Raw genomic sequence first — 21,950 nt, 5'->3', positions numbered from 1 at the left:
TTAAAAATTTTTATTTTAGGCTAATGTTCTTTCCATCTTTGCATCTAACTTTCTACCTTTGCCATCTTCCTTTATGTTATTTTTTAATGCCTAGAATAATCCCCAAACTCAGTATCATCAAAGCTAATAAGGTCAGTAGGAATAATTTTTTTAAGTAAAAAATTGAGAGTAAATGAGGGCAGTATCCCTCACTGTATGTGAAGAACCCCCAAGAAGCTAGAGCTGTCTCCAAGGAAGATAAACTTGTGCACTGAAAAATATTCTGGAGGGCACTACAGAATTCTAGAAATCAAAGTTTGTGCATCGGAATTTAGACTCTTTACTCATCATAACAAACTCCTCTAATTATATTGTCTTAACTGCAAGAAGCAAAGACTTAAAGGCCATACTAACCAGAAGGTGACTAAGAAAACAGGAACAGGTAGAAAAGGGGCTTAATTTGTACACCCAATATTCTTGATACCCTCATCAGTAACTGGAAATTAACTCGAGTGATTTTTTTTTTTTTTACTCATTAACTTTTCAACCTGGTGCAAAGGTTTTCCATCCAAAGTAACTTGAGGCCGAGCTACCTGAATTTCAGTGGTGATACGACAGAGCTATCCTACCCACAACTTCTGTGGCGCCACTTTCAGGGAAGGTGAACTCTGTGAAGTTCAATTTCTATCTCCCTTTGCCCACGCTTCTTCTGAGGCAGTGGTTCTCGGTGACCTGAAACTCAGGCCACTGGGCCTGCCCTCTGCAACTACCACCCGCAAACAGAGCGAACCAGCTCATCACATCGACCGCTGCACGAAGTGGGGGCACCCTGGGTGAAGCCAGAGGACTTGCACTGCCCTGGAAAGGCCGAGAGCAGCCAGGGTGGGCGAGGGTGGAGAGAAACCAGTGTCCTCGTTTACTGCTGATGGCATTGGGAAACGGCAATATCACACTTTGAAACGCAGACCCTCTGACCCAGTGATCCTACGTCTAATTGCTTATTGTCTCCACCAAGGCTGGGCATTAGCAGGGAGTCACTGGCTACAGGTTACGAGGCATGAGTCTGGCGTTAGCTATACGATGCGGGAAATAAGGAAGTGCGTTTGCCATAAGATCTGTCATGTTTGGTAGGAATATTCCAAGCTGATCAGTAAGGCAGACGCAGAGAAGAAAGACCGACATTCCTACCTCCTTCTCCAGGATATCACAAGCCAGGTGGATGCGGGACACGTCTACTTGGTGGGGTTCAGATTTTAACTTCTTGGAACGCAGGCTCCACAGTTTTATACAGGAGTTGTCAAAGCCAGCGGCGAGCAGCTTGCTGTCCGGAGAGACCTCCGCCGTGTTCAGCAGCTGCTCCGTGTTGTAGAAGGCGTAGAAGCAGATGGTGGTGAGAGAAGGGGGGCCGTCCTTGACACGCTTAATGCTCTCCTGCAGGACCTCCAGCGCGGCCTCGTTCTGCAGGATGGGCGCGGGCACGTCGGTGGGCTCCAGGCCGCCGCCCTCGCCCCGGGAGGGGCCGCCGCCGGCGTAGAGCTGGTAGTCCGTCCTCTTGGCGGGCTGCACGTCCAGGTGGATGTGCCAGGCGAGGACCCTGCACAGCGCCGCGTTATTGCCGCTCTGGAGGTAGCGGAGAAGGTAGTTGTAGCTGTCCTCCTGCAGGCGGACCACGTACTTGTTGTCCAGGAAGGCCCGCAGCCGGAAGTTAGACAGGACGTCTTGGATGGTCTGGGTGGTCTGCAGCTGCTCGATGACGTCCTTCTGGCTGGCATTCTGCAGAAACATTCCATGGAAGCGGCTGTAAAAGCTTTCCGCTGTGCTCTTGGGACTGTTCTGGACCAGGCTGAGGTGGAGGTAGACAAAGAGAGGGTAGAGGAGAGGCATCACTTCGTGGCTGTGCTGGGATTCAGAATCTGTAATGAAAGAGAAGCAGGGCCTTTACAGTCAGCAGAGTCTCCCGGGAAGCCTGCCGTCACATGGCCTCTTCTGGCCAGGACCCTACTTTCTGAGGCTATGGATTGAAGTTTAAGCCCAACACAGAATTCTGGACACTCAAAGTCCAAGCCGGGACTGAGGAAGGAAGAGCATGGACCCCGCAGGCCAGCAAACGCGGCCCGAGGTCAGCCGTAAGCCCGGAACTCGGCGCCCAGAGGTTGAGCGATGTGCCCGTTCTCACACGCGCTCAGTAGCCGTGCCAGGTCTTCAAGGGTTAGCATTTTCCCCAGCGCATTAGTGTTGCTCCAACTGGGACCTGAGACCTTGGAGAGACCTTAGACGCATTCTCGGGAGACTGAGTTCTTCACAGAAACTTTAACTTGATGATTTAAAAAACAAGGAACACAGGTAAATTCAGAATTATCTGCATGGCCTTTAGCAAGTAAGTACTAACATACAGTTTTAGTGCTCTATTTTGTTCTGTGATTCCTTTTGGCCCCATCACCTGCAGTAACTTATTGTAGTGGGTTCATTAACATGTCTAGCCCCCCTGGCTGGCATGTCTCAACACCAACATGTGATTGTCCCACATCTGCCAGTGTACTCATTTTGATTTTGTTGGTTAAAAAGAACAACTTCTCTTTTGCAACGATAATTTACAAGTGGAACACTTTCATGTCATTAAGACCAAATCATTTACTAAACTGAGACTTTAACACCATGAAAGTACATGACAAAGAGTGTTCAAAAAAGTGTACAGCTTTGTCACAGGCTAATGAGAAAAGCACAGAAGCGTGTGTGACACCTAAGTGAGGGAGGGCAGAGAGAGCTGTGACGGAGCGAAGGTTCCACAGCCATCTGGACGGACGCGAGTGGCCAGCGAGCAGGGCCATCGCAGGCATGGGCACCTCAGGGAAGCTGGGTGACACCAGCCCTAGGCCCATTAGAATAGCGAGTTATGACTGGCAAAATCCATCTGTTACTTTCACTTGCTATTAATTTGAAGTTTATTTTTGTGGTTTTGCTTGTACTTTATATGTAAATGAGTTTAGCTTTTATACAAAATAAAGCATAAAGGTTTCATGTGTAATGTCTGTACATACCTAAGTAATTAATATAAAAATGCTTTAAGTCAGCTCTTAGCACTTCTGCTAGCATTTTCTTTCTTTCATTTTTATTTTATTTTTTTCCTGAAAAGGCATCCACACCTGGCTCAAGATTCAGGAAAACAGATTCATTAGGGAAACTTATCTCCCTAATTGGAAGGGAGATGATCCCTGCACACTACCTCTGCTTGATGCTCTATGTCACCTCATCACAGGTGGATTAATTGCATAGTAGGTGCATTTGAGGACCAACACGCCCCCACTCAATTGCACTCTTAGAAGATGAACTTCAATTGCAGTGATCCCGCTGCACTGAAGTTAGGGCTCCTGCCTCTGTACCAACAGGCGCAGGGAGCTCTGGTGCTGGCTGCGGTGAGTGACCCTAAATGCTGAGGGGAAACTATGCTCCACAGGGAGCCGAGGAGAGTGTGTCTGGGACACAAGAGGTCACTTAGGGCATCTCTTAGTATTACTGCCCCTGAGGTTAAGGTGAGTGGAAGTATGCAACAATCCAATCCAGGCAGGACTAGTAGTGGCCCAGGCCCTTCAGGAACGAAGGTTTGCATCATCTCACCAGGTAAAGAACCAGGACCAGCTGAGGCGCTAACTGAAGGCAAAGGGAATACAGAATAGGCGGCAGAGGAAGGTAAAGACCAGCTATGACCACGTGACCAGTGACAGAACCCAGGACTGTACCTGTCATGAGTATTCCTCCTTATTTCGTTATGAACATGTTTGTGTGTGTGTATATTTATACATAAGCAAATATCTTTGTTTTCTTTCCTTTCTTATCCCCTTACCATGGAACACAGTCAGCTATACTGACTCTCTATCATAGTATTTATTCTTTTTTTTTTGGCCGTGCCGTGTAGCACGTGGGATTTTAGTTCCCTGACCAGTGATCAAACCCCGGCCCCCTGCAGTGGAAACATGGAATCCTAACCACTGGACCACCAGGGAATTCCCTATATCATAGTGTTTAAGTATCGTTAACTTTACGTCACAGTATTTAAATTATGAGATGTCAAGGAGAAGAGTAAACATCACCTGTGGACTTTGCTTCCTCTTCCGAGGAAGGCATTAGGGCATTCTTGGTTGTACTTGGGATAGCTGTACCATGGTAAGTAGAATTATGACCTTGTTATTCACCTTTATTTGCAGGTTAATTATGGTTTAAGGAGATGGGTATGGGTGCCATCACAAGTCCACAGGTGGTAGACTTGTGATGGTTAATTTTATGTGTCAACTTGGCTGGGCCACAGTGCCCAGAAACTTGTTCACACATTATTCTAGATATTTCTGTGAAGGCATTTTTGTAGATGAGATGAACATTTAAATCAGTAGACTAAGTACAGTAGATTACCCTCCACACGTGGGTGGGCCTCGTCTAATCAGTTGAAGGCACCAGGAGAACAAAGACTGACCTCCCTGGGGGGGAGAAGGAATCGGCCGGCAGGCGGCCCGTGGACATGAACCGCGGCTCTTCTGGGTCCCAGGCTGCGGGTCTGCCCCACAGACTTTGGACTCGTCAGTCTCCACAATCAGGTGAGCCAATTCCTTAAGAGAAATCTCTCCATACATATACATTTTGTTGGTTCTGTTTCTCTGGAGAACCCTAATACAGATTTCAATATTTCTTTAAATACTGTAATTCTTTAGAAGACCTCTGGAATATTTCTCTCCCAAAACACTAATTAAAACAAACAAAAAGATTCAACCCTTACCAATTAGACTTCCAATATAGTCTATTGGGAAGAAGGGCTGTTTTCAACTCCTTACAATCTTAGCTTCAGGCTTATTTTCGAAAATGAGAGGCATTTTAATTTACTAAGTTCAGGATTAAAAAAAACTAGCCATCTAGAAATAGGGATGCAGTACTTTAAAACTTACTGAAATTCACTGTTGTTTCAGCCCATAGTTTCAAAGCTGCTTAATTGTTCTTTCTTGTCTGAAGAGAAGAGTATATTAGGTATAAAAGTTCCAATCAACATATCCTATATGTGGAACAAGGTGAGACTAACATTAAGTCTTAACTCAATATTAACCTTGCTCCCTTGAAATCATACCATACACCTTATATTCTACTGAAAGGACACTCAGTTAAACCAACACCGAGCTTGTTGGTCCTCATTCCCTGGCCCTTCTCCGCAGGCCTGGGCCCACCAGCCGCACACCGTCCTTAGCTCTGAAACAGCACCAGCTGGCCTGCCCTTTCATGTCCCTGCCTGGGGGCTCCTCTTCCTCCCTTGTTCCTCAAAGGCTCACCTCACTTTGAGGAACTAACACTGCATGTGTGCCTCCCACGAGCCAGGCACTTACACCCACATTCTGTCTAGGAGTCACAGCTGTCCCCAGATTCAGATCGAGAGTGACTGACCCCATAGTCTATGTTCTTCCCACTGCATGTCCTGTAGGAAGGGCCCTGGAGCAACAGGCGAGCTCACGGGAGCTCTCAGCCCCACAGCTTCTGGAGGAGAAATACTGGAGGGAGCTACAGCCTTAGAACCTCTTACCTTTCTCTGTTATCTCCTTTGAGAGTTACCATCTCCTAGACTTTACTTTGTACCTCTCCGGGGCTAAGGCTGAGTTCTGTATCACAGTCTGTATCTTCTGTGTTACTTAGTAGGATGCTATCATCATAACAACGTAAAAAATAAAACCTGGCTTATTTCTGTTCAATATAACCCCCCCAAGAGCCTGAGGCACCCTTAGCTCTTCTCCTTCCTTTACTCCTTAGCCCTGGAGATCCTGCCTTGACAATGTAACTATGAACTGAAGACCCCACTCTCGGCATCTGCAGCCCTGTCTCACGCCTCAGGGACCACGGTGGACTCAGGCTGGCCTCCCACCGCCCCTCCCACAAACACTCTCGTCCACTGCTTCCACACCCACATTCACACCCGGGCTTGCCTCCATCACACAGGATGAGGGTCACACTTCTACCCCTGTGGTCAGATCTTGCCTCCATTTTGTCTGTCTTTATCTCCAATCTGGAAGCCCATTTTCTTTTTCTTTTCTCTTAAAAAAAAAATTTTTTTTATTGGAGTCTAGTTGACTTACCATGTTGTGGAAGTTTCTGCTGTACGGCAAAGTGAGTCAGCTACACACATACATCTATCCACTCTTTTTTAGATTCTTTTCCCATATAGGTCATTACAGAGTACTGAGTAGATTTCCCTGTGCTGTACAGTAGGTCCTTATTAGTTATCTATTTTGCATGTAGTAGTGTGTATATGTCAATCCCAATCTCCCAATTTATCCCTCCCTGAAAGCCCATTTTCAACAAAGCCGGCTCCTTTGCTGTTCCTGAAGAAATAGTTTCCGTCTCTGTCCCTTTGCTCATGCCTTCGCACGGAGGCCGGGTCCTCCTACTCTGGCACAGACGGCCGACATGCAAGTGCTAGCGTCGACCCTACCCTCCTCAGGAAGGCTGCCTCTGACCACCCCACACCAGCTCCTCCCTTCACTCCAAATGCAGCTCCCACGAACACCCAGCCACCGGCTCCGTCTTGGCCTATGAAAACACTCCCCCAGTCACATCTCATGCAAAACTGTGACTTTTAGCCCTTACTTATGTTAGGGTTAACGTTCAGTTCAGATTAATGACTACGTGTTATATTTCATCTTGGTGCTCAAGAAATAACTATTCATTTGGTTTGGTTGACTGCTCTTCAGAGCCCTGAAGGTGGAGAAAAATGTTCCAGGAAAAGCAGTCTGTGAGGAAAAACACATACACTTACCCCCTCAATATAACCTGTGACCAAGGATTGAAGAATTAAATTACAGACAAAGTAACAGACAGCCTTCTCAGTTTTGAAACAAGACGAGAAATTGCGTAGGAAAAGGCTGACGGAGACTATTACGGTGACAGATTCGGAGCTTCCGCTTTGCCTGGCACCCTCCTCAGAGGGCGGGCCCCCATCAACACACTCTCCTGCAATACCTAGCCCAGGACAGTCGGAGCATCACGTAAGTACAGGCTGAGTGAATGAAAGAGAAGGGCTGAAAGACGCCAGGCACTTCTTTCTAAACCAGCTTCCTCACCACCAGGTTGATGAGAGAAGTCTCTCAGGGAGAAATCATAACCGTATTTAAAAAAACAAGTAAAATAACTTTCTAAAAACTGATTTTAAAAAATTTAAAAATTGCTCAAAGCCTCATAAAACAATGCCAACCAACAATGAAATATAATGTGATTATCTCCAAGTTCTTGCTTACCTCTGAATGAAATCCTTCTTATAAATCCAATTTTTCTTTTTTTATCTTTAGTGGACATGGAAAGCAGCTGATCACTGTTCTGAGACATTTAACATTTATATGATATGAGGATCTTAATGGAGTTTCTTTCTTTCCAGTTTAAACATAATAGACTCTTTTTATTAGACCCTTAATCTTCGCAATTTTTTCATTTTTGTAACAATTGAACAGAATGAACCCCATCACTCAACAACTGGAGACTGACAAGATGACCCTCTTTAGGGTTCTGTTTTGTAATCTTTATTTCCTGTAACATTTTGGTCATTTTGCCCAACTACAGAACACAGGAAATGTGGATTCTTTCCTTTAAAATACTAACCATTATAAGGGTGAAGTAAAATTAGGACAACTCTAAGTGTGCAAAATTAGGTATATTATTTTGGTTTATATATTGATCACTTACTATGCCTCTTTACCATTAAAAATTATTAATCTGAGGGTTGTTCAAATAAGGAAAAAAAAATAAAACAACTTCAAAGTATTTTAACTATAATTTTTTGCTAACCAATACATGCTAATTACTCTCCATCCTTTGAGGACAGAAAGTTTTGTATTTCTTGTACCTCAAGGTGTTTTGTATTAAGTACTCAACAAAAGACTTTGATTAATAACCAGAATCAACATGGTCTCACTTACTGTAATCATCTTTTCAACATTAAAATTATAATCAGTCATCTTAGGACTAGACGAAATCACTTGGTTTTGCCTTTTGACTAGCCTTCTTCACTTTGCATATGAGGAACTAAAGGCCCCAGAAAGGCTATATGACTACATCTTTTAGAGTGATTAATTTAAAAAGTCATATAGTGAATTAGAAAAACTCATTAGAACTCATATCTACTGATTCAGTGTGTCTGTGGTTATCACAGCACCCACAAACTGGACTAAATTACAATTTCTAATTTTTTGGTGTTGCTGATTCATGAGGATTACTGTCTTGCATTTTTGGAAATAGGGGGAAAAAACCATTTTGAGATGTACTGTATCACTGGTAGTGATATCAACGTCCATTTCACACCTGCTATATTTAAGGAGGTTTCCCTACACGGCTGACTGAGCTTCTACTTATGCAACACAAGTCACAAGTCACTGTGTTGAAGGCCACGGACAAAACAGTGAGTAAAGCACCCACAGCCCTACCCTTGCACACTTAAATCTCCTGATTTGACTCTCTTGGGAGTTCCAATAGACCATAAGTGTGAATGCAAGTCCTGCATTCAACCACCTTTGAATCCCTGGTACCTAACACCAGAGCTGGAACATAGATGGTTCTGAGGGAGATTGGCAGCGCCCTTTTTTAACAAGAGAAGGGGGTCGTGCGGAGTACTTACCGGTGAGGAAATTCCGCAGCCGTCCGAACTGCACTTCATATTGCTGGGGCTCTGCCTGGCAAGGGGCCGCAGACACTATGTTGGCACAGCCAGATTCTGATTGGACTAAGGAGGAAAAGACACATATGATGGGGACGGCAAAGACAATCGCCAGCCCAAAACGTGGCAGGATGGATGGAAGGAGGCACAGCAGTGGCATCTGACATCTCAGCCCATTTTCCAAGTACGTGGGGCTCCTGGTTAAATATGACCGACACGTCTACCCCACCCCCTCCTGACACCCAGTGACGTGACAGCAGAGGAACGAAAGGTATAAAGCACAGGGTACACGAGCTGGACGAGAGAGGAGAGGCGCACAGGCTCACAAGAGACTCCTCTGGACGCATCTGACCCCAGGACCTGACACTGTACCATCGTGTGCCTTGGGATGGGTCCACCTCCAACCCCCGTGCTGCACATTCAGTGGGCCCTTTCAATCTGGAAATTCACGTCTTGCAGTTCTGAGAAATTTTCTTGAATCATTTTGTTGCTTTCTCTCCTGTGTTCTCTTTCTGAGATGCCTACAATTTCGAGGTAGGTCTACTGAACTGATGTTTTAATGTCAACCAGATTCCTTTTTTTGTCTTTCTGCTTTACTTTCTGGGAGGCTTTCTCAACTTTCAACCCTTCAAATGATTTTTCAGTTTCACTGTCATGTACTTATCTGAATGTTTTCTTCTCTTAAAATAGCAGTCTCTTCTTGTTTCAAGGCTATCAATGATGGTATTTGTGTGTGTGTATGTGTGTGGTACGCGGGCCTCTCACTGCTGTGGCCTCTCCCGTCGCGGAGCACAGGCTCCAGACGCACAGGCCCAGAGGCCATGGCTCATGGGCCCAGCCGCTCCGCGGCACGCGGGATCCTCCCGGACCGGGGCACGAACCCGCGTCCCCTGCATCGGTAGGTGGACTCTCAACCACTGCGCCACCAGGGAAGCCCAATGATGGTATTTTTGAAGTATTTTTTTTCTCTCTGCTGTTTGCTTCCACATCAGCACCACAGAGCTGATGAGAACTCTGGGCGTGCGCTCATCACCCAAGAGGACCGGGATGGGCAAGTTCCCCCTGGCGACGTCTTTAGGTCCATTCTGTTGGGCAGGGCAGGTTCACCAAAGGGCGAGGCTTTTAATCACCTTCCTGGACGGCAGGTGCCCGGATGCCAGTGTTCTTGGCAGCGAGAGGGGGAAGAAGGCTGGGGTCTCAATGCTCAGGAGGTAAACATGCGCTTCATTGCCATTCCGTGAGCTCATGCTTTCTAACACGAAAAGCAAAACTCTCCGGCCCTTTCTGCTGGGGGTGGGGTGGGGGGCCTCACAACTGGGGAGAGGCGGCGGGGGACCGACGAGCCACCTTCAACGACAATCAGGACAAAGACGGACGCACGTGAGGAGGAGGAAGCAGGAATGTAATGCACGCAGCAGGGCTGGGGAGCCACGACGGAGCGTCGAGAGATGGGGAGACAGATGCGAAGAGAGTCAGCGCCCCTCTGAGCACTCGGAGACACGCTGCAAGGCTGCACGCGCACGAACAGGCCTTCCCCCTGCTGCCCGCCGTGAGGGAGCCAGTCTCGAGTCCTGCGGTCACAGGCATCCTCCCCTTGCCGTTCCCATGACCGCCCTTCAGCTCAGGCTGCCCTCACCTCTCCCCGGATCACACCACGGCCTTCTGACTAGCTCCCCCGGCACCAATCCGGGCCTTCCCACGCCAACACAGCCACCACAGCCATCCCCCTAAGATCCACATCTGATCACTTGGATACCCTCCTCCAGCTTGTCCCCTGATAAGCTCCTAATGGTTCTTTGGAAACTCAGCTCATTCCTTCTACAATTTACTGACCCCTGACTATATGCTGGGAACCATGAGACCCTCTGGGAAGCCCTTCTTGACCTGCCGGCCTACCTGAGAGCACCATCTTCTTTGTTCGTATGGAGGCTGAGCACCCCTCACAGCACTCACTATGTCATGCCCGCCCACGTGCGCCCATCTGCCTGCCTCACCTCCTGACTGAAACAGAGCTCCTCAGGAGCCAGGATCAAGTCTTAGCTCTCTCGAGAACTTCTCAGCACCTGGTCACCAGCAGACCTTCACGACCATCTGCTGAATGCAGACAGAAGTATTCAGATTACTCGATCAACAGAAAAACCTAGGACAAAATCTTACAACCATCACATTGTAAAAGCTTCTCGCTTTTCCTGGTGGTTTTCCAGGAACACTGACTCTCCTCATACTCCATCGTATCTGAAAGAAGACAACTGAGAACCCAAATTTAATAGTGCTTGCCCTACTGTCTATCAGCAACAGCACAGGTTCCAATGAACACAGGGCAGCAGGAGCTTATCAAAGGCTGTGACGGCGCGTTTAGAAGGAATTACTCTGCTCCTGTACACTGGCCATCCTACTAGAAACATTAAGGCTTTCATGAATCGATTCCAAGTTCATTGCCTGGCCCTGTCCTTGTCAGGGGAGCCCAGCAGAGTCTGAAGGCGAGGGAGAGTGAGTGGGTCTGATGCTGAAGGGAAGGAGGCTTCCCCTGAGAAGCCGGGCTGAGCTGGTGCAGGCACTGCAACCTTAAGTTCCCCACATCCGGCCATTTAAAGACACTCATAACCACCCTGAAAGCACAGCAGGAAAAATTTCTCCGAAGTTTTTCTAAAAAAGAATCCAAATCCAATTTCAAAACAAACGGCAAAAGCAAAAAGAAATATTAAAAGTCTCAGGAACACGTATGTGATGCCAACACTTCCACCCACTGATCTCAAAGGACTCATCCATCTAGAGAACGTGCCTTCCACGGGTGAGGCCCAGGCGAGAGGGGAGGGGACACATGCAAGAGGGAGACAGAGACCCTGGCCCTAGCTCACGGAAGGAGAAAGTCGCACACGACATCAGGTACAGCTCAAAGCCCCCGGGATCCTGCGGGAGGACGTGTTGGGCGGGGGGTTCTCAGAGAGGCACTTGGGCTGGACGCTGCCTCTGGGACGGGAGTGGGTGGTACCTGCGAGGCTGGTGGCCATCTCCTCTGCGCTCTGCGACAGCCGCAGGCCTTGCTTCAGCGGGCCGTCCGCGTCCCCATACTGCCGGCGTTTGAGGTAGCAGGACACGGCCATCTGAATCTGCTCGGTGCGCACCCGTTTCATGACCTGCAGGGGAACCATAGCGACAGCCGGACGTCACGCGTGGGTATAGGCCACGTGGCCAGTCTCCTGGCTGACTTGAGAGCCTTAAGACCAACCTCACCCTCTCTTCCACTTTATGTATTGTCCCAATGAAAACACGGCCAACTTCAATGATGGAAAACGGGAAGAGCCTAGATAATAAAGCCCCACAGGACTTCCCTGGTAGTCCAGTGTTAACACTCGCGCTTCCACCGTAGGGGACATGGGGTCGATCCCTGGTTGGGGAACTAAGATCTCACGTGACTACGTGTTGCAAGGTGCGCCCCCCCACCGCCCCAAAAAAAGCTCCACAGATCCCCGGCAAACTCCATTTAGGACCATGATTTCAATCCACCCCGAGAATTCCAGGGCCCCGTGGTCCCGGCTGCTCCTCGGCAGGAGGCAGCACGAGATCAGCGCCCCCAGACATTCAGAAACCAGGTAAAGAGATGTTAGAAAGTGAGAAGCTAATAACGGGGAAAAGGAGAGCTGTGTTTTTTCTTAGCAGTCAGGAAAAGGCTGCTGGCGCTGAGTCAAAGATGTAAGCAGTGTGTTTTCATGTCAATCATACTGTTTATCTCCTTCACGCTTTATCTGTAACGCCAGGTACAGAAAAGCATCAAAACTGTAAGACAGCAGGTATATGTGTTACAAAATGTCTCATGAATTCTTATACGGAAGGAAATGCACTCAACAGGGGTAAATAACTTCTAGTAATTCAAGCTAAGTTGGGGGTTCCCCCTCCAAAAAGACTATTTTCCTTGACTGCTAAATTTATTATCAAGAATGACAGGAACCCCTGATACTGCCATGGGCCTCAAACACACCTCTGCCTGGAGTAAAGAATATCGCAGTCCAGATGACCAGTGACAGCTGAGTGAATTTTCTAGGTTCATCTCTGTGATGTAAAAAATATTTTCTTCTCCAGGGTCAAACTATCGTGTCCATTTTGGAATGCGTGCAACATTATCCACACACATGTGACGGTCCCCACCAGGGTAACTTTCTCTAAATCAAGGACTTCTAATGTTTTTGTGTGTGGAAGATGTGTTATTGATAATTTATTTGGATGTGTTTAAATTTTCAGTTTCAATTACATGCACTGACTTTCTCCTTTGTGATTTCCTCCATTCGTTTTTAAGATTTAAAATTCCCCCATTCCAAAAACCTGTTATTTATTTTTTCTTTAAATATTAAAAAAAGTTTATCTGTATCTAATTTTTATCCATTGCAATTTCTTTCAGTGTACAATATGCGGTGAATAACCAAACAACTATTTTACCCAGATACTGCAGCAAACAAGTTGTTCCAAAATCATCTGCAAATAAATAATCCTTCCAAACTGATTCATGGTAACTCTTTTAAAACACAATCTGAAGACCGACTTTTCAATTGCCTAAAAGTCACACAACAGAGCAAACAGTGAAGGCTGGAGACATACACACACACAAACACATGTATTTCTATACAAATATAAAATGTTAAGACACCATGAATATATTATTTTAAACCAGGTGTGAAGAATGATTATATTACCTATGCAATTCACTTCTGGATTACCAAAGACAGTATCAAATATTTGTTAGAAAGGAGGGGCACTGGGTCTGAAACGACTGAGACTCAGTGATACAATGAAACACAGTAATAAATTTCCTCATACCGAACCACCTTTCACTATGGAATTTGCCTCACTTAGTTAGGCTGTGTCAGTCTTTCACTGTATGACAACTCAGATTTTTGTTTGTTTGTTTTTGGCTGTGTTGGGTCTTCATTGCTGCGCGCGGGCTTTCTCTAGTTGTGGCAAGTGGGGGCTACTCTTCGTTGAGGCAGGCGGGCTTTTCATTGCGGTGGCTTCTCTTGTTGCAGAGCACGGGCTCTAGGCGCACGGGCTTCAGTAGTTGTGACATGTGGGCTTAGTTGCTCCGCAGCATGTGGGATCTTCCCGGACCGGGGCTCAAACCCGTGTCCCCTGCACTGGCAGGTGGATTCTTAGCCACTGCACCATCAGAGAAGTCCCCAGATTATATTTTAATTAAGATTTTTTTTCTATTGCTCATACAAGAATTCAGAGACTTTGACAGTGGGGATCTCACTGCTCTAAGTATTCATCTGTCCATTGGTGAAGACAGGTAGTTGTTTCTCTGTGGTCACTAATAAGCATTCCTGTACCAGTTTGACCATTTCAGTGATTCTCTATGGTTTCTAACCCGGTTACACATAAGAATCTTCTCCTGCGAGTGTGTGTATAAATAATTTCAGCCTTGGAGATTCTGATTCAATGTTATATTTAGAGAAAAAAAATTGAAGTGCACACAGAGACTGTGAGAGTACTACCCTTTGCCAGTTTGGACCCAAGTCAGAAGCAGTCAACCCACCAGGCTCCCACCCCTGGCCCCGCCACCACACGACCCTACGCCGCTTGCTAAAGATGCTTTCAATCTAACCTCAAGAGTTCTTAGTCTCCAAACTCTTCCAAAGTAGCCGGATGCCTTGTATTCTGGCTGGAACTAAAACTTTTCCAGACCTCCTACTGCCCATGTCTTGTTGCCATGGGAGTGCGTGCTCGTATCAATGTGTGTCCCTTAGTGTTTCAGGTAAGATGGGAGTAAGAGGTCATCTCTCTAACAGGAAAAAAATACGTGCGTAGGAAAAGACATGGGAAAACTGACACAGCAGAACCTGCAACGACAAGTGTCCCTAAAGTGGGACAATGTATATGCATGTCTGAAGACGAGGGGAAAACAGATAGCGGACAGAAAGCAGTGAGAATGAACAATAGTAAAAAACTGGCCATATTGGGGTTTACTAGAAACTAGCTGGTAAACACTGATTCTAATGAATTTGCCCAAATTAGCTGTCTGGAACAGCAGTTTCTGGCTCCAAACCACCATGCAGGACAAGGATCTTCCCTGAGGGTGGGCTGTGAGCCAGCTGCAGGGCCAAGAGTCTGAGGGGGAGGAACACCGGCATTAGTCTCTTTTACAGCCACACTCAACTGAAATACCGGAGACATTATCCAACTGACTGCCCTGGACTTGATTCCAGGGCACACATATTTCAAGTGAAATAAATAATAAAAGAAAAGAGTTCTGCAGAGAAATCAGTCCCCCTCCCTTGACTGATTTCCACAGTACTAATACCCATAAATGGACACATGAATGGGAAAAAAAACCCACAAACCTCCTTAAAAACAGACCTGTCTTTTGAGAGACTCAGACATGAGACTAACACTGCAATTCCAAGTTACCTGTTTATCTTTTCCCATAATTATAAAATCTTTTAAATTTAAACTGAGTTTCAATCTAATTACATCTTTGTTAAAAGTTTCAGGTTTTCCCTTAATTTTCAATTGACATAAAATATTTTAACTTTAAAGTTAAAAACAGATGATCACATACCTTTCATGTCACACTATTAGTATTTCTGGAAATTAACATGAGGATTCCGACACAATATGTATCTATTTCTCATGCATTAACAGTTGCCTACTGTTTAATACTTTACCAAAGTTGCTACAGAAGATCAGGACATGATCACCTTCTTGCCTTAAAGTAACAACTGTGCAGGAAGAACCACTCTCAATACTCTTCCCTGCAGCCTAACCCCACCCACTTATGTTCAAATGCGAATGGTTGGTGGACGGGTGCTCGGAGACACCCCCAGCCCAGCGCCTCATGGGCTAGGTGCTACCCAATTCCATGAGAGGCCAATAGTACGATGTGAACAGTGTGTCTCCCCTGCCCCTCAGATCTGTAAGGTGTCAGCTTTGAGGATGAATGAGTTCAAAACAAATCCAGGCAAATTCACCACCACTGTCCTCAAATCAGTTCCCCAACTGAGTATAATGACAGTAGCTAGGTGTTTCTGTTGTTGTTTTTTAAAGGAAGTGTATTTTTTCCAATTACAAATTTATGCTTAAAAAGATAAAAATTTTGTATTTTTTCTTAACTGAGAGGTCATGTAAAGTGCCTACTAGGTGCTCATATATCAGCTCTCTTCTCTTTCCTTGCAGTATTCTAAGTGCTTGTAAAATCCATCAAAAGGTCATGCTAAGTAGCACCTACAAACCTAATAAGCTTTTGCATTAATCATTGTGATAAAATGCTTGTGAAAATAAAAATCATAGCTGAAAAATAAATGAACTCGGTTTCAGTCATACATGATATAATTTTAAAATTAGGTTGGCCTTTCATATTCAGGCTTTGCTGAGACACAGACTTAACATGAATACACTTGAACTAAAACCTGTGCTCTTTCCCATGGTGTCCTAAGAAGTAAATGGCACACGAACAAGGCGCACAGCTGGGGGCTCAGGATGCAGTGTAGAATCTGGGGGTTTAATTTGGGTAGGAGGGTTGGAGGTAGAGCAGAAATCATACAGCCAGGCAGACAGATGCCCCTAGAACTTGATTAACATCAGCTGGGACCTCCATAAAGTCCCAGAAGTCTTTTCTTGTCAACTACTTCCTTTCCCTGCAGCTTCCTACCTGCAGCCACCCCAAAATCTGCTCCAGTCTCCTTACTCAGCCAGCCGACCCTGCTGCCTATGTCAGCGGGCTATTTACTAAGACTTGAGATTCCTCAACTCTTGTCAAAGCTAAGTCACTTTTCCCCACTATCCTACATGGCTTCTAGGCTGCTGAACATGCCGCCTCCCCTGCAAGCGGGTCTCTGGCTCTCCCCTTTTCCATCCTTCACATTCCCTACTGACACAAGACTCGCGCCGTCTCCGGTCAGATCACCTTCCTGAGCTCAAGTCTAAAAGACTTCTCTACCTGGACGCTGCAAACATCTGAAACTCGATGCGCTCAAATTCTCTTCCTTCCTTACTTCTTCCTTCTCCTAGTTTTCCCAGCCAGCTGAACGGTGCCACCATCCACCAACAGAGAAAAACACAACAAAAACCACAAACAAAACCAACCAATCAAATGAAAACTAGTCATTTGAAGCCGCTTTTCTCTATCTCCCTCCCCCTCACTTCTAAATGGCCATCAACTCTATTCTAAACAGGACTCTCTTGGAGCCACTGTGCTACCATATCCTTCACTGCTGCGATCTGACAGCACAAATCACTTCTCACCTCGACTATTCCAATGTCCTCCTACTACTCTAGGCCAACCTCAAACACCCTTTCGAATGCAGCCAGACAAAAAGACTGACTATGCTACTCCCATGCTTAAAATCATCCTCTGCACCCCATGCAGACTGCCCACTCCTGCCATCACTGTTCTTTAGTTACCCCCAGATGGAGAGCTCCCTAGAACAGGGCTTTTATCTTTGAAATTCACATTAAAAGTAAAGTGAATGTGTCTAGCTTCTGCTTGGAATTCTTGACCGTTTACTTCAGGCACAGGATTTCTCTGGATTTTTATGAACCAAGAAAGCCATAAATATTTGATTCTTACTTCAAAACTATTTCAGGGCTCAGAAAAATTATTTCTATACAAAACCTTGTTAACATGGAAGAGTATGGCACAATTTATAGGACGGCTACCTACATTTACCGTGTCTTACATCATAAAGAACACCTTTCATGTGTGCTCCATTTACAGCCACTGTAGACAGAAGAAACAGGATGTTGTGCTCTCAGAATAAGGGGCATATGGTTTCCTATGTTTATCATTCTCCCTGAAATGGAATTCAAATGCAGCAAGTGAGGTTTTGGAGATGCTTTAATGACACTGAATCCTTTGTGTGTGTGTGTCTCACAGAGCAGCCGGATCACTTTTTATTCTAGAGTAGTACTGCCCATAGGACTTCCTGCAATGACGGAAATGTTCTAGGTCTGCACTGTTCAGTGTGGTAGCCACCAGCCACAAAGGGCTATCTAGCAATTAAAATGTGGCTAATGCAGCTGAAGAACTGAATTTTTAATTTTCATTAAGTTAAATGTAAGCAACCACACATGGCCCATGATTTCTGTATTGGACAACACAGTTCCAGAGCACGGCATTATTTTGTGAAGCTAAAGCAGCAGCACCTTGACTTAAAAATGGCAATGAAGGGGCTTCCCTGGTGGCGCAGTGGTTGTGAGTCCACCTGCTGATGCAGGGGCCACGGGTTTGTGTCCCGGTCAGGAAAGATCCCACATGCCGCGGAGCGGCTGGGCCCATGAGCCATGGCCGCCGAGCCTGCGCATCCGGAGCCTGTGCCCCGCAACGGGAGAGGCCACAACAGTGAGAGGCCCGCGTACTGCAAAAAAAAAAAAAAAAAAAAAAAAAAAAAGGCAATGCACAAAGTCTTGAAAACCACTTTTGATTCCTAAATTGCCAAATCTCCAAAAATTAGTATTTTGTTAGTAAAAATGGAGCTACCTTTTATTACTATCAAATACTGTAAGGTTACTAAGATACATATACATTTACATACATCTTACCAGAAAGATATCTTATTTGACTGCTAAACAAAGATTTATGATGAATGGGAGTTTTCTATAGTGTTTTCTAAAACTTGCCAGTACACAACATTCTTGAAACATTTTTTTTTTTTTTTTTTGCTGTACGCAGGCCTCTCACTGCTGTGGCCTCTGCCATTGCGGGGCACAAGCTCCGGACGCGCAGGCTCAGCGGCCATGGCTCACGGGCCCAGCTGCTCCGCGGCACGTGGGATCTTCCCTGGACCGGGGCACGAACCCGTGTCCCCTGCATCGGCAGGCGGACTCTCAATCACTGCGCCACCAGGGAAGCCCTTGAAACCTTCTTAAAGTTAAAAAATGAGACGGGAAAAAGGAAATTGTTTCAGTAGACAAACAGAGCAGCAGTTACTTTCTGTAAAACGTTCACATAAAAGACAAGCTCGAACCTAAGACAACTTTACCCCTGCAATGAGAAAATTAAAAAAGAAAAATTTGTGGTTAATTTAAACTAGAAAAAAACCCTTTAGGACTGTAGATCAATTAGTCAAATGTCTGCTTATAATCTTTACTAACTTCCATGTATTTTAAAATATGTAAGGCAACACATTAATTCATGAAACAATTTTACACCAACTATTCACTTACATCTTCAACATCAGCGTCTCTGTGGTCACCTAAGCCATTCTGAATCATCAAATTCCATCTTCCAGAACACACCACCTTCACACCTACCAAATCATCTATGATACAGCACTTGATGCTCTTGCTGGAAATCTCAACGCAAGCCATCAATACCCATTCAGGTGGGCAGAACTTTTTAAATTTATCACTTACTGTTGATACATTGGTCGTATAAATATCCCAAACTAGCAATGACTGAGATTGTTTCAGTCCAATATTTATTTCCCAAATGGCATCTTGTTGTTGGAAAGAGTAATTACAGTGCCTGTAATAGGAGAGACTTAAACATGTGGTATCACCCTCTTTTCAGAGGGATACTTTGGGGGGAGTCCTGCCTTGTAGTCAGGCATATACAGTACATCCTTGAAGATGCTTTTTAAGAGAGAAGGTTGCCTGGAATGATCTGGTTTCTTCATGCCTTCTCAACGTGCTCTTTAGGCTTCCAGATTTGGATTAAAATGCCTGCCTCTGGGCTTCCCTGGTGGTGCAGTGGTTAAAAGTCCGCCTGCCGATGCAGGGGACGCAGGTTCGTGCCCCGGTCCGGGAAGATCCCACGTGCCGCGGAGCGGCTGAGCCTGCGCGTCCGGAGCCTGTGCTCCATAGCGGGAGAGGCCACAACAGTGAGAGGCCCGCGTACTGCAAAAAAAAAAAAGGAAAATGCCTGCCTCTGTTAAGCAGTCATTTTCCTTTTGGAGTCACAGGCAGACACAAAGCTGCCAGGACAAGTGGCTGGGCCTTCCCTACTTTTAATCCCACATCACTACCGGCACAACCTTTCCAAACAGCTAATCTGATGCCATCTGTGCTTAGCTTAAAAACTTTCTCCTTCCTTCACCAGTGTGGAGGATAAAAAAATCCAGTCTCCACTGTGTCACCTTGAGGTTACTCCTATCTGCCTTTCTTTACAAAACAGGTGGGTACCACAAGGCCTTCTCACCTTAGGGGCTTTGGTCAAGGCTCCTCCATTAACTGTAGGAACACCCCAAATGGCACTCCTAGCTGGTTTAGCTAACTCCCACTCATGCCTCACAGCCTAACTTGGCCACTTCCTCCTCCCCAATGCTTCCTTGAGCCTGATTCCTTCCACCCACCAAACCCAGGAACAAACCTCTATCACAGGAATCACCATACTATTTGTTTCCTACATCACCGCTACTAATACCTGGCACTTACTGAGTGTACATCACAGGTAAGACACTATTTTAAGTGCTTTACGTAGATTATCTCGTTTATGCCTCCCGAGAACCCTATAAGCTAGGGAACATTCTTCAGATAAGAAAGCTGAGGCTCAAAGAAGTCAGACAGGTGCCCAAGGGTCCACAGTGCCAGGAGGGGAGCTTAGGCCACATGGCTGCATGGTCTGAGCTCTTACCCTTTACAGTATCTTGCTGCTCAAAGGCTTCTCTTGGGAAACACAACAGTGAAAGCTTACCAAATGCTTGCTGAGAGAGTGATCACAACAGTTACTACCTGAGAAGCTGTCTGTCTGTCACATGGAGAGGCTAGAAACGGCTTCTAGCACTGTCCACTGGGTAATGCTGGTTTAACAGAGTGCCCCGGGGGCTCCCTTCCAGCTAAAACGAATCATCAAATAAACAAAACAAACAAACAACAACCCTTTCTCCAGAGCTGTCCTTCATAGGTATTTATGAAGGACATCTGTTTGTGGAAGTAAAACCAAAAAACCAGTGACTGAATAGTTAAGACGGGCCTTTATCTAGTCCCACAGTGATAGAACCAAACAAATTTCACACATTCAGAGGGAGAAGCAACAAAACTATTCCAAAACACACGAATCTGCTTTACTGTTGATGCCAAAAAGCAAACCAAAAAATGGTCAAGGCAAGCCCACTTTTTGGTTTGCCAATTTAACACTGATTTTTAAGGCAGGAATGATTTATAATTGACAAAAATCAAAATTACATTTAACGCAAAATATTTAGGCCTACGAGGAACCTAGAAAGTATTCTCTGCCAAAAAAAGAAAATGTAATAGCTGATAACTAGTATTTGCAGAACACTTCCCATTTGTCAGGCATTTTCACATTCATTAATCCTTTTTTGGGTATCCTTTAAAAGGCCCAGTTTAAGTTATCAGTCATTACCCCATTTTACAGAAGAGGAAAGAAGGTTCCGAGAGATTACAGATAGTTACATGGTTTCGACCTGAGGCCGATGTAGTCACCAAGCTCCCTCCGCTGTATGAAGCTTCTCCGAGTGTAAAGCTATGGCCCCAAACTCCTCTTCCTACTCTCACCCTCAAGCAGAGCTGGGACCCAGACCTGGGCGGCCACCGTGTCCGCCCTATCCCGCAGCGCTAGGTCACCTAAGCGTAGACGGCCCCCGCCCGCGCGCCCCTCCCAACGCAGCCCCGATTCCTAGCCGGGTCTCCCTTGCAAGATCTCCACCTGCAAGGTCAGAGGTCAGCGCTTCCAGCCTGCCGCCGCGGGGCACGGGCCCAGGGCGCTCACACCGCTCTCGGGAGGGCAGCACTTCCGCTGAGCCTCCGAGGACACCCGGTCCCTCACCCTCGGCTCCGCGCCCACGTCGCGCCCGGGCGCTCAGGGCCTCGGGGCTCCGCGGCGCGCACCCCGTACGCGGCTGTCAGGGGCGCGGCCGCCTCGCGGGCGCCCTTGCAGGTGGGCATCGCCGCGCTCGCCCGCGTCCTCCCCACCACCATGTGCCAAGTTTCATCCCGACTTCGGCCCACAGACACTTCCCTCGCCCGTAAATGAAGGAGAGGCCGGGCCCGCGCTCCGGGCCTCCAGGCGGTGCCGCCCGCTCGCCCCGCCCCCACCGCCCAGGCCGCAATGCCGCCCGCGCCCTCGGCCCGCCGCCCGCACTCACTGAACATCCCAGGCGGCTCCCGCTCCCCCCGCCGCCGCCGGGGTCGCCCCGCGTCCGCCTCCGTCGCCTCCGCGGCAGGCTCGCGCTCCGCGGCCGGCTCAGCCGGGCCCCCGCGCCCAGTGCCCCGCCGCCCCCGCGGCGGCTCTGGGCTGCAGCCCCATGACTGATTGACGCGGAGCCGCCGCGGGCTGGGCCGGGCCGCTCCGGCCTCGACGCGCGACCGTCTCCGCCAATGGGCGCGGCGCCTCGGCGCTCGGCTGGCGATGCCT

General features: G+C 46.9%; 1 protein-coding gene across 4 annotated transcripts in view; it reads right to left on the bottom strand.

Annotated features, from left to right (window-relative positions):
• The window catches only part of TAF5L (TATA-box binding protein associated factor 5 like), a 28,181-nt gene extending 6,377 nt beyond the window's left edge, over window positions 1-21,804 (bottom strand). For 2 of the 4 annotated variants that reach the window (XM_059053892.2, XM_067025748.1), the window contains exons 1-4: window positions 21,682-21,804; window positions 11,640-11,784; window positions 8,609-8,713; window positions 1,168-1,892 (exon numbers count right to left, since the gene is read on the bottom strand). In XM_059053892.2, the coding sequence (XP_058909875.1) occupies window positions 1,168-1,892; window positions 8,609-8,713; window positions 11,640-11,781 (972 nt within the window). In that variant the 5' untranslated portion in view covers window positions 11,782-11,784; window positions 21,682-21,804. Of the gene's footprint in view, window positions 1-1,167; window positions 1,893-7,238; window positions 7,318-8,608; window positions 8,714-11,639; window positions 11,785-21,242; window positions 21,608-21,681 lie in introns of those variants that run through there. The other 2 variants (XM_067025747.1, XM_059053893.2) reach the window with 2 other exon arrangements.
• Window positions 21,805-21,950: the final 146 nt, after the last annotated feature.

This window comes from Kogia breviceps, chromosome 2 (assembly GCF_026419965.1).
Source record: "Kogia breviceps isolate mKogBre1 chromosome 2, mKogBre1 haplotype 1, whole genome shotgun sequence".
Lineage (NCBI taxonomy): Eukaryota > Metazoa > Chordata > Mammalia > Artiodactyla > Physeteridae > Kogia > Kogia breviceps.
Note: the sequence above shows the minus strand (reverse complement) of the source record. Positions and strands in the feature narration are given on the sequence as shown.